Source organism: Siphateles boraxobius, unplaced genomic scaffold (genome assembly GCF_051911475.1).
Source record: "Siphateles boraxobius isolate OS27281-9 unplaced genomic scaffold, OSU_SipBor_1 22, whole genome shotgun sequence".
Taxonomy (NCBI): domain Eukaryota; kingdom Metazoa; phylum Chordata; class Actinopteri; order Cypriniformes; family Leuciscidae; genus Siphateles; species Siphateles boraxobius.
The window spans coordinates 7,286,794-7,299,708 of record NW_027508833.1 but is presented as its reverse complement, the minus strand read 5'-3'; the positions used below and the strand labels follow the sequence as shown (position 1 = coordinate 7,299,708).

Below are 12,915 nucleotides of genomic sequence, written 5' to 3'. Positions count from 1 at the left end.
AAACAAATCCATTATTTATCTAAACCAACAATGATTATTCTCATTGAGAACTTCTTTAGATATCTGACAGAAATAAAGTCAAAGTAATAATAAGTGAAGCTGATGATGCTGTTTGTGGAGTTTAATCATCCTCTGTGGAGATCTTGAGAGATTTAATTCCTTTTATCTTCAGTCAGTTATATTGCAGTAGGCTACTTTATCAAAAACAACAAATGTTACCCAGTATTCACTGTTTTCTATGTTATATTACTGTTTTAATGGAAAACGGTACACTGTAAAATCCAATAGCGTTCCTGACTCACATATATTAGTTAACTTTACTCAGTTATATAAAATACATACTTCTTACTAGGTTTTGTTGAGTTACAGTCAATTGCAGGGTGAAAATAACAAGTTACTCAATAATTTGGGTGACGCTTACTTGAAACAAGCAAGTAGAAACAAAGGATGCAATGACGCTACTAAACCAGTGAAAGGCAGCAGTGCATTAAAGCGTGCCTAATGTGCAGAAAAAAACAAAGAAGAAGAAGCGGCACTTGTGAGAGCATGCGCGATAGATTCTGTGTGTATATCAGCGCCAATTTTGAAGAATGTGGAAAGACGTTGACCGACTGTCTACATTTTTATCTGGAGCTTCGCTACGTTTTTGGAACAATAATATTCCAATTTGTCTGTCGCTAATCTTTACTAATCTCCTTAAAGTGTACCAAGTAATTGTGATATTCGGAGCTTGAAGAATATGGTTAGGCATAACAGTTCCTGGAATGCCTGAAAAGCTATTTGTTGTTCCCAAATGTAAAACTGATGCATTTTCACTGATGCATTCTCCTCTGTTGGCATTGGTTTATAAATTATTAAGGTTACAAATCTTGTGAAATGGCGCACATTTACAGTTGCAGTTTCTGCATAGATGAGGTTTTTGATGATTTTTGACAGTATTTAGGAATTCACAATAGCATTATACTTTTATTTTAAAATTGAGTACATTAAGAATGTAATGCAAGCACTGTAAAAATGATTTTCTTTACTCAAACTCAACTGCTTTATCACTGCTGATAAAATTAGCCATATTTTAACAAGATGAGAAACTTAGTAATGTTAAGTAATGTTACCCTAGTGGAACCTCTGATTGCATCAAAGATGGACCAGACCTTCTCAATGCAAAGATGTGAGATTGTGGATGCAGATGGAGCAGTGGCCAGCTCTTTTTACAGAGAGACCAGTAAGAACTTATTCATATCCCTTTTTCCACCATGAGAAACCACATTCTGTTTAGGTTTGGCTTTAGAATTGGCCTGTAGGCCTGACCATGCATTGAAAAATGTCCACACTGTCCCATGCCTTTTTTGTGTGCCTGTGTTGTAGGTGTTTGCAGAGTTTGACAGGATAGTCACCACAGATCTGCAGACTGCCGAGTAACTTTTATTGTGCTGTGGATCGCTACACACCACGTTTTGTCACAAGTCTTCAAGAAGCATTGGAGAGAAATTTGATGATCTTATGCAGCAAATTAATACAGGGGTGAGTTTACTGCAGCCTTCATTTTTTTTATTATTATTCTGAGTTGATTATGGTTTTGCTTATCTATTAAGCGACGAGAATACTTTTTATGTGCAAAAAAAAAAAAAAATAGCGATGTAACGAGGTTCAGTTTTTATGGGAAGGAGGAGGCGGGAACCGGCGAACATTCAACAAGGTTAATAACATAAAATAAAACAAATGCAAAACGAAAGTATAAGCCAGCTACCCCTCGAGGACAACTGCTGGCCACACAAAACACAACATAAAATCCAGGCCTGGCCTCTCTCGATCTCTACTGTCATCGCTCCTCCTCCCTATTGGCCAGCATCACACATGACCAGCTTCGGCCAATAATAAGCCTACGTTCTGATGTAGAACCCAGAAGTGCTGCGCTGTTTACACTACATCAACAGTGTAGGAGAATGACGTTGAAGAGAAGAGATTGTTGAATAATGTCGTTATTTGGCGGGGTTTTTAAACACAAATACTATTCTCGTCGCTTCATAACATTAAGGTTGAACTACTGTAGTCGCATTGACTATTTTAACGGTGTCTTTACTACCTTTCTGGGCCTTAAAAGTCGCGATGACGGTAGTCTTTGGAGGGACAGACAGCTCTCATATTTCATCAAAAAGATCTTCATTTGTGTTGCGAAGATAAACGAAGATCTTACGGGTTTGGAACGGCATAAGGGTGAGTAATTACTGACAGAAATTTCATTTTTGGGTGAATAACCCTTTAAGATGCTGTCAGCGTATTCATTTCTAATATACATGTGTGTCAGAGACATTGCTTTTTCACTGTTTAGGCTAATGAATGTAGCCACTTTTTTTGCACTTTTATATACCAAGTTTGGTCTCCGAAGTGTTATTGATTAAAGTGAGTAATTGTTATTTATTGAATTGTTAAAGCTGTTTGTTGAGGATGTGTTAGAGTTAGGGTATGGTCTCAAATTTATATATTTTTATTCAGATTTTATATAATTTTTTTATATTGTTGTACTGTGAAAGGTTTTTGGGAAACACTTAACACTAAGGTTAATTGGTTAACATGAACTAAGAATTAACAATACTTCTACAGCATTTATTAATCTTAGTTAATATTAATTTAAACATTTACTGAAACATTATTAAAATCAAAGTTTGTATTGGTTAACATTAGTTAATGCACTGTGAACTAACATGAACAAACAATGAACAGCTGTATTTTTATTAACTAACATTAACAAAGATTAATTAATACAATAGCAAATCTGTTGCTCATTGTTAGTTCATGTTAGTTAATACACTAACTAATGTTAACTAAAGAACCTTATTATAAATTGTTTCCTTTTTTTTTTTAAACCTAAAGTGATTTACATAAATTGGATACCCCAATGCAAACTTGTGTGGACCACCCCTGTGTCAGTTTTTAAGAAAACAATACAATACATTTACCTTTGAACTGTATCATTGCCTTACATTTATTTGTCCAGTTGTAAATGTTATCTTTGTTAAATTGTGAAACTATTCTCAATGATTTATAATAGATGTGTACACGTGTAAGTGTACACTACTAGACATGCACTTGTTAGTACTACATATTTTTCCTATTTAGCTTTACTCATTTTTTAGAGTGCAATCGGTTTGCATGCTTTTTTCAAGTAAGGTGTACTAATTGGATTTTACATCAGAGTTAACACAACTAGCATAAATGAGTACATCTAAAGTAAAAGATCAAGTATAGTATACAAATTATTTTAAGTTACTGGAACTCTCTTGTAAGTGTACACTACTAGACATGCACTTGTTAGTTCTACATATTATTCCTATTTCACTTTACTCAGTTTTTTGAGTCGGTTTGCATGCTTTTTTCAAGGTGTACTAATTGGATTTTACAGTGTATATTACTGTTATAATTTGGTCGTTTATTACATCACAGTTTTACAGTGTATTCAACTTGGGTGGCCAATTAAAATCACACTCATCAAAAATTGAACTGAAGTCAGTTCTTCAATTCTGAATTTTGCACAACCCTGATGTATACTGTATCATTTCAGACAACAAAGTTCACTAAATTACATATTCATATTCGGAGGTCGTGGGAGGAAGCCACTTACAGGAGTCATTTCAGGACAAACAATCAATTAATTCATATTTTACATTTTAAAGGTAGTGGCAGGTTCTCTTTGGAGGTGCACATTTGTATGCACTCTGCAGGTGTGATTTGTCCAACAATTCGCATTATAGGGATTATACAGTTGGGCTATTTCAGTTCTACACAAATCACATAAATAACTTTAATGACACAAACTTTATTTAATGCTGTCAACTCACATTCTGTCTACATGATCATTACATTATGCCGTACAGTGAAGAAAATGTCTGCTGACATAATGCCATCAGAGACCGGCTATAGAACCTTTTCAGCTTAGTTATGTTTTGATATCTGTGCAATATGCTTATTTGTATTACTGACAGGTGTCTAAACACTTTTTCACTTTTTGCAGAGAAAAGCACAAATGCACTGCACAAAACACAAATCAGCAGCTTCAGCCCAGAGTCAGACACATCCTCACATTGCTCAGCACTGGAATCCCAACACGTAGTTATCCTTATATGGCCATTTTCCTGTTTGACAGTGTTACGTCACTGCGTGACGCGTGAACAGGTGCAGATGCTGAGACTGGCGGGGATAGAGACGCACATTAAAATACACTTGATTATATGTGATTGCAAAACATGTAATTATCAATAAAATAATTTCGACTAGAAAGTTGGTCCAATGTCTTTTTTACCTTTCTTTCACTCCCTCATTGTTACATCACTCAATAGTTTGTGTAGCTGAATTAGGCTACATGACAAAAGAACACAGATCAAATACTGAGGTGTCGAAAATGAGCATCAGTTTGCATTAAATGATTGCGTTTTAAAATAAGTCATGCATTATTCAAAAGGACTTAATGCATGCATTTATGCATATCAGGGTCCATCAGAATTTTTTGAATGAATATGTGGCACTCACCACGTTTCGTCCTCTCAGGGGGTTCGCCATCGATTCAGCGCCCGCAGCTTCACTACAGTAACATTTGTTCCAATCGGCTCTTTAGTTGGATATGGATTAAGAATAACAATTCATATAAAACTCTCACAGAAAACAATATTTTCTTTGCATGTCGTTTGGAGCAGCTCCCCAAACGCGGAATGGTACGTCCCGTTTCATTCATAAAATTCAGGCGGACTATAAATAAGAGCTCGCAGAGCTGAGTGTTACTGACCAGGTTTATAAACCTGGAGAGAGCGACTTTAACATCACGAAGCGAGTGATCCGGACCAGAAGAGCTGGAATCCAGTCAATAGTTGTGTCTGTTTTTGCTGGAGAAATGTTCCTGAGCAAAGCTAATTCTGATCCGGATTCCTCGTCCTCTTCTGCCGAGGACTCGCGCACGCACAGACCGATGGACAGCAGCAGCAGCACACAGGTATGATGCTTTCACTTTCATCCATACATCATAATAACATACACGCCATGATCGATGCATGTGTTTTAATATCTAATACATAATACAAATGCATTCTTGGAGACTATATTGTTTCTTCTTCAAACATTTAGGCTATGATTCTGAAGTGTTATTAAATATGTACATATATTTTATAGGCTATAGCACACTATTGCAATGTTGGTGCTTCATCTGTTTATCAGATGTTGAATGTGATGTTGTGTCGAGCAATGCAGTAAAACATGGTAAACATTGTAAAAATGCAGCTGTTCATTGAAAAAAATAAATCCAGCGAGGAGAGCCCACAGCAGCTCTGCGTAAGCATTGACGTCAGAGACAATGCAAAAGTTAAATATTGATCAGGGGGCTATTTTTAGATGCTCGAGTGTATTTAAAGAAAGAGTCATAAGTGTAAACTTTAAGAAAAAGTCATGCATTAATAAGAGACCTGGTATAAATAAGTGTTGTGTTTATGTAGCTATAAGATATATTTCCGTCGCATCATCGCAGGGCTCGTGCGTGGATGCTGAGTCTCCGGGCTTGTTCGTTCCGACGGTCACCGCGATCTCCAGCACGCCAGACCTGCAGTGGATGGTCCAGCCCACGGTCATCACGTCTGGGTCTCCGTCTCTGGGAAGAGCCGAAAGCAACGAGCCGACAAAGAGCAAGATTGCTGGGAACAAGGGGAAATGCGCTGGCAGAAAGAGCAAGAGCGAGCAGGTATTTCTGCGTTTCACTGCATGTCTGGCACGCGTGGTGATCTGTGACTGCGAAGCATGTACCTGCATGGGATTGATGGGGATGCAGCTCTAGCTCTGGCATGTTGCCTAGACCAGCAGCACCCAATTCATATTCAGGTCACAGCGAGTCTGCAACAATAGACTATTTTTAGACGCATTGCAGAGAAAGACGCTTTTGCCATTGCGTGAATAATTGGCGGTAGAACTCAAGCATTTTAGCGAGGCGCGCACTGATTCTTCGAGATGACAAGTGCAATTCATCTTGCTTTGACTAGCTCTCTCCGGAGGAAGAGGAGAAGAAGAGGATCAGGAGAGAGAGGAATAAAATGGCTGCAGCGAAGTGTCGCAATAGACGGAGAGAACTCACCGACAACCTGCAGGCAGTGAGTAGGCTACAGACATCACAACTGTAGCTTTAACAGCTACAGTTCATTAAAAAACACTCTTCTGTCTCTGTTTACTCACTTACTATTGAAAAAATGAACCCATGATACGAGGCTGTTTTGCGCCATCCCAGCTAACAAAATGTTACGTTGTAGACCTAATGTTGCTATTCTGAATGTTCTCTGAACGTTCGAAACTTAAATTCCCTCCCCCGTTTTTCCCGGTTATTCGAACGTTAAGGAAACATTTTATAATTTTGCAAACATTCTGGAAACGTTAGCCTACTTTGGAATGTTCTGGAACAGTTTACATCTCGCTAATGACAGATAATAAACCCTCCATACTAGGCTGTTTATAAATAATGTTTTAGTGCCTTTACGTTTTGAGAACATAATTAAAGACTCTGATAAATTTGAATGAACATTCTATTAATGTTACTGGAAGAACGTTTGTATATAACTTTGCGGGAACCTTGCCTGAACATTAAAGAACAGGTCCTATTTACCATTGTTCAGAGATTGCCTCTTCCAGTTATTTCAATAGGCATTCACATGGTCAAGATTTACACATGTGGCCAAAACATTTCCCCATGCAGGCTTTGCATCAGGGTTCGAGTTGGTCAATCTAATTTAGTAAGGTTGATCAACTGAAAGCTGTTTGGTTTGAAAGTAACTTCTGTTCTGTTCGAGCAGTGCTTCATACATCGCCACACTATTGACGATGGACACTTTTTTCATTTGCTATTGGGGCAAATGGGAACGCAAAAATTACATTTGCTGTCGTCTCCCATTCACCACTATAGACGTTTACCCAGCTATGACGATTTCAGCTTCTGAGAAAGCCAGACATGTGAAATGTCCTGACAATTCGTTAATGTGAACACACCCCTTAAATGCTAATAGTCCCGCCCCCCAAAAAAATCATGAATTACTCACACATGTTCCAAATCCATCATAATTTTTATATATTTTTTTAATTTTCAACTTACTTTTACAATTCAAATTGGGTCACGGAAGCTCAAACATAAGAACCAATGGAGTTCATTCTCGCACATCACGTCTAAGCTTTTGCAAAAATCAATGAGGTTTGTTTTTGTGTGTCTGTATGGTCGAGCTTCTGTTTATGTTCGCTGATCAGTGTTTATACCTGAAACCCAAAATTAAATCTGTTCATCATATAAAGTGATTGTGTCTCTTCTGAACACTTGGATTAAACTGCTTGATTCATGATGATTTATTTTACTATCTCTTTATGAAAGTTTTGAAGCATCAGAGTTTTGGGTGAACAGACTTTCAATCTCTCAGATTTCATTAATATCTTCATTTGTGTTCCAAAGATGAACGAAAGTCGTACAGGTTTGGAATGACATGATGGTTAATAATTGATGAAAGAATTTAAGTAGGGGTGCAACGGATCAAAAAACTCAGGGTTCGGATCGTTTCTCGGATCAGAGTCACGGATCGGATCATTTTTCGGATCAGCAAAAAAAAAGGCCTCATGTCTGCACCTATAAACACAAATGATTGCTAGGCCTGTCACGATAACACATTTTGCTGGACGATAAATTGTCCAAGAACTATAATATTGATGATAAACGATAATATTGTCGTTCTGAGACCATTTTCATCTAAAATAATGATAATGGCATAATAATGCAGGTACACCTTTTCAAAGATCAATAAACTTTTATTTCTAAAGACTACTTAACACTGAAAACATTTTAAATAAATGAACAAAACAACCAAAAACAAAAGCAATGGACTCTCATTCTCTGTTAACAAAAAATGCACTTACCAATGTGTTCACACTGAGAATCATATGCATCATGTAGGCTACTGTGTGAGCATGCATCTCATATGAGTGTGTGCGCGGAGTTTGTGTGTACTCGCGTCTCATTGAGTTTGTGCGCGAGTTTGTGTGTGTGTGTGTGTGCTCGCGTCTCATATGAGTAGGTGCGTGGAGTTTGTGTGTGCGCGCGCGCGTCTCATATGAGTAGGTGCGTGGACTTTGTGTGTGTGCTTGCGTCTCATATGAGTATGCGCGTGGAGAGTTTGTTTGTGCGCGCATCTCGTGTGTGTAGAGTTTGCGTGTAACGTTATGTGCGAGAGCGACTTTAGGTGCGTCTTTGTGCAATTCATATGCATTTGTTTGAACATTCAGCAGTATACGGGTGATTCTTCAATTGGGGGCTATTTTGCCATCTTACATTTTGATGAATGAAATTTGGTTGAATTTTGTTAGAATTATGTCAAGACAATGTTTACATGCTTTGATGTAAAGATATGATAATGGCCACGACTGAGCTTAAATATAATTTGAGTATTTTATATCTATTTGCCAACTGGCACTGCAAAACGTCATTCCCATCACAACATCAAAAAGTTTCATAATGCAAAGAATGTATCAAGGAGATCATTTAAACTAATTTAACTTGCAAACATTGTTAACCTTCAACAATACGTATAAAAAACAAAATGTTTCCATTCAGCGAATTACATATATTGTCTTGTTCTTACCATCAAAATGTGTTTTTCTGTGTTCATCAAAGCACACTTTTGTTTAATTTCTGGAAAATTAATTTTAGATGTTTTTTCTTTGAATAGGTGGATGAGTATTTCATTAGGCTTTTCATGTAGCACCTCAAGATTGAGCATAAAACAGTTTTAAAGGTATTTTTGCTGTAAATTAAGCAATGTGGCGGTAATGACATACTGTTCTGGTAATGACATAGTGTTTTGGTAATGACATAAATGAAAAGTGGACTGATACATAAAGCAAATTTAAAGGCTTAAATGATGACTTCTGGTGAGTGTTGTTGAAAGAAATGGACAGATGTGAGGAGATATACAGTATATAAATATGACACAACCATCAACTTGAACATGTTTATTTCAATCATGAAGAAACCATACAATATTTTCTAGAGAATCAATTGTAACAATAGGATAAAACAGCATAAAAATATCCTTCATAAACATTTCATAACTATGACTGAGAGGTGAAATATTATTTTGGGTTAAAAACTCATAAAAGTTGCATTGGGTTAAAACTAACAATGCATAATGAAATGTGTTTGCTTTCAAACATGTATTTGAACATTTGAACATTATAGAGATGATAAAGGGAGATTGATGGGATGTGGAGAGAAACTGGGCCCTAGTTTAAATGACAGGCGTAGTGTAGTCACTCAATGAGCAAAGTGTCCTGAAAATGTACTCATTAAAATAAGCTGAAAATAAGCTAATTTAATTTCATAAAGAATTGTCCTTGTTATAAAATAAAGACTTTGCACTTTTCCTGCATTTTAATTTGGGGCCCACTAACAGAAAAAGAGGTAGTAAAAAAGTTGAGGGAGAGAGCAAACTAGTGGACCTAACATGAATATCCAGAACTATATTTCTCCAAGGACTGCCCTCTTGACAGATCTCTTATCAGTGGGAGAACAATTTCTATAAATCACACTATTATGCTTCTTTAACTTAATTTATAAACACATATTATAATATAGATAGTGACACAGAACATGTCATTACCACCATCACTTGTCATTACCATCACAACAAGTTGTGTGTTGGTAATGACGTGTTGCGGTAATGACATTTTTTATTTTTTTCAGGAAAAAAGATGCTAGGTCATGCTTTTGCTAACATTACTCAACAGCTAATACAAAAATAACTTTAAATACACATAAATCATGCGAATATATATAAATATTTATCAAAATATTGCTGCTACAGCATTTATGGTAATGACGCTGAATAAGTCTACTCCATGATCAGAAGGAATTCATGATTAAATTACTTACTTTTTCAGACATCAAATTTCACTGTTCTTTCATGGCTGACATGTGCTCCTCTGCTAGTCTTCATTTCCATGGTTACGGCATAAACAAGTCTTCCCCTCAAAAAAATTCTTGTTGTAATCATAGACTGTTGCGGTAATGACAGTATTGTTGTGGACAATACTAAATTGTTAAAAATATTCACAAATTGCACAGATATGAACCCGGATTATGCATCAAGTGCCTTTTTAAGTTACTGTTTAAACATATATTGTGATTTTTTAATGAAATTATAACATTTTATCACATTTTCAGAGCAGATAAGTTTTAAAGTCTGGGTTGGGGACAAGGCCTGAGTAGCCAAATATTAGTGATGAAAACATTTTTAAAAATGGAAATCATACTGATTTTAGTGTATAACATTTTTTGGTGGTGCAATAAATATGATTTAAAATAACTAAACTATTTATTTTATAATATATTATTTTTAACATGAATGTATAACCTGGGGACATAAAAGTTCCCCTAATTGAAGAATCACCCATACATGTATGTTTGACTACTTAGTATATGTGTATGCAAGTGTTTTATGTGTGCGTGAATGAAGTTTGATTTTTTAAGCCCTAGACTGCGCCTCATATGAGGGAGAGAGAGCGCGCACGCGAGAGAGAGAGGGACGAGCGAGAGCCTGGTAGTGCTGCGCGAATGTTTTCACTCCTGTCAGTGAAACATCGGGGCGATGTCGCTTGAAATGCGTGGCCATGCTGCCACAGTGCCTACACACGGTTTTATCCACTAACCTCTTTCCTTCATCATTATATTTGACAGGGAAGCCAAAATGCTCCCATACAGGGGATTTAAATGACGCGGGGCGTTCAAACTCCTCTATTCCTCCGCTCGCCATGACCACGCTGTGTGTGGACTGAACATGCCGCATGCGCACAACTTTTTTTTTTTTTCATAAATCAATCCGCGGATCACTTGTGTGCCGAACCTAAGATATTGATCCGAACGGATCACGGATCAATGATGATCCGTTGCACCACTAAATTTAAGTGTTTAAGTGTTTTTTGAGCCATAAAGGTTTGGAACGACATGAGGGCAAGTTAATTATTTTTGGTTGAACAGTTCCTTTAAATCTGTCTGTTTGTGGAATAACCCAGTTTTTTTTCTCTCCAGGAAACAGACAAGCTAGAAGAGAACAAAGTGGCCCTCCAGACTGAAATCGAGAACCTCCTGAAGGAAAAGGAGAGGCTTGAATACGTTCTCGCCACTCATAAACCTCTTTGCCAACTGCCTGAAGAGCTGGACTGCCTGTTTCCAGAGTCTCCTCAGCCACTTCCAACTGCTGAAACGGCCAGCAAACTCCCAGAGGATAGTCCGCAAGACGCCTCCTCCCTGCAGGACTTGGAGATCCCAACAGTGCCGTCCACCGTTATTTCTGGGAACTCCAACATCTTGTTGTGCTCCAGTGCCGAGGTCAGTTTGTGTGACCTTGAACCCTCTCTGGACATCAGGGATGAGTTCCTCTCCTCCGTCGACGAGGACCGGGTCTCGGCTCGCTCCGTCCCGGACATTGACCTGACCGGCTCGCTGGGCATCACAGACTGGGAAACCTTATACAAGTCTGTGGCCAATGATCTTGAACCTTTGAGCACCCCTGTGGTGAGCACTTCCACACCTTCTTGCAGCAACTATCTGTCTGTATTCACCTTCGCCTGCCCCGAGCTGGACTCCCTGGCCGAGGGACTGGATGGTTGCAAAGGTGGCGTGACCAAAGCAGAATCTGGCGTCGATATTCTCAATTCTCCAACCCTTCTTGCCTTATAAATGCAAGTGTAGATGATGTAATGTCACGATATTGTTCTTAATATCTATTGGATATCGCAGTGTTATGATGTCCAGATGTGTGATGTTGGTGTGAAGCCTATGGAAGTTTGTTTCTGCCACGGAATAAAAAAATAAAAAGGTAATTGCGAGTTTTTATCCCACAATCAGGGTTGCAGGGTCTGCACAACAAAACCTGCCCAATTGCAAATCAAATCTGGTCCAATCATGGCCAAAACAAGCGCCCAATCATGTTCCAGAGGGGTTTCCCCGGTAAAATTGGCTTCAACAGGTCTACAAAAACTGGGCGGCAACAGTGTAAAAGTAGTCCACAATTCGGACACTTTTTTACTCACAATTGCGGGTTTACATCTTGCAATGCTTTCAAATTGCGAGTTTTATTGTCCAAATTGCGAGATACAAACTCGCAATTCTGAGAAATAGCCACAATTATTAGAAATACAGTAAAGTCACAATTTCAAGTTACAAACCCACAATTGGGAGTCATAAAGTCTGAATTTGCGTAAATATAAACTCACTGTTCTGAAAAAGAAAAAATTACCTTAAAATTCTGACTTTATAACTTAAGTTATTAAGTGGGTTTATATCTTGCGATTCTGACTTTATATAACACACAATTGCAAATTTATATCTCACAATACCAAGAATTAAAGTCAGTTGCGAGTTATAAAATCAGAATTGCGAGTGTAAAGTCAGAATTCTGTTAATTTATCAATTCTGAGAAGAAAAGTCACCTTAAAATTCTGACTTTATAACTTGCAATGGTGGGTTTATATCTTGCGATTTTGACTTTATATCTCACAATTCTGAGAAATAAAGTCAATTGTGAGTTATAAAAGTCAGAATTGTGAGTTTATATCTTGCAAATTTAGATGTTAGTACTCACAACTGTGAGTTTGTTTCTCGAGATGTAAAATCACAATAATGAGAAAAAAAGTCACAATTGTGAGATTAAAAAATCGCAATTACTTTTTTTAAATTCTGTTGCGGAAACACGCTTCCATTGAAGCCAGCTGTTCCATGTAAAATGTGAGGGTCGGGATATCACTTTCTTCCAGATACATTTGATGTAGCCCAAATACAAGAGCATGGAAAATTATCTTATTCGAACAGATATGAAGTGTTTTAGCAGATATGTTCTGGTTTGAAAAGCATGCACAAGA

At 37.5% G+C, this 12,915-nt stretch overlaps 1 protein-coding gene and 1 long non-coding RNA gene across 3 annotated transcripts in view; one reads left to right on the top strand and one right to left on the bottom strand.

Moving 5' to 3' along the window:
• LOC143746613 (uncharacterized) overlaps positions 1–12,915 on the bottom strand; it is a 299,149-nt gene that overhangs the window by 151,875 nt on the left and 134,359 nt on the right. The gene's annotated exons all lie outside the window — the stretch shown is intronic.
• fosaa (v-fos FBJ murine osteosarcoma viral oncogene homolog Aa) lies at positions 4,708–12,300 on the top strand. Of its 2 annotated transcripts, none has more exons than XM_077238536.1 (4): positions 4,708–4,981; positions 5,510–5,719; positions 6,015–6,122; positions 11,084–12,300. In XM_077238536.1, the coding sequence occupies exons 1-4, from the start codon at positions 4,883–4,885 to the stop codon at positions 11,732–11,734; spliced, it is 1,068 nt and encodes a 355-aa protein (XP_077094651.1). In that variant the 5' UTR covers positions 4,708–4,882; the 3' UTR covers positions 11,735–12,300. The 2 variants fall into 2 exon arrangements, with proteins under 2 accessions (XP_077094651.1, XP_077094652.1); XM_077238537.1 differs by lacking the exon at positions 4,708–4,981 and adding an exon at positions 5,260–5,346 and having other exon boundaries at positions 11,084–12,109.

Excerpts from the sequence above, each read along its gene's own strand:
- fosaa (XM_077238536.1), top strand. The coding sequence starts at position 4,883 with ATGTTCCTGAGCAAAGCTAATTCTGATCCGGATTCCTCGTCCTCTTCT. Across the intron at positions 4,982-5,509 it reads ACAGCAGCAGCAGCACACAG|GGCTCGTGCGTGGATGCTGA; the intron begins GTATGATGCTTT and ends GCATCATCGCAG. Across the intron at positions 5,720-6,014 it reads GAAAGAGCAAGAGCGAGCAG|CTCTCTCCGGAGGAAGAGGA; the intron begins GTATTTCTGCGT and ends TGCTTTGACTAG.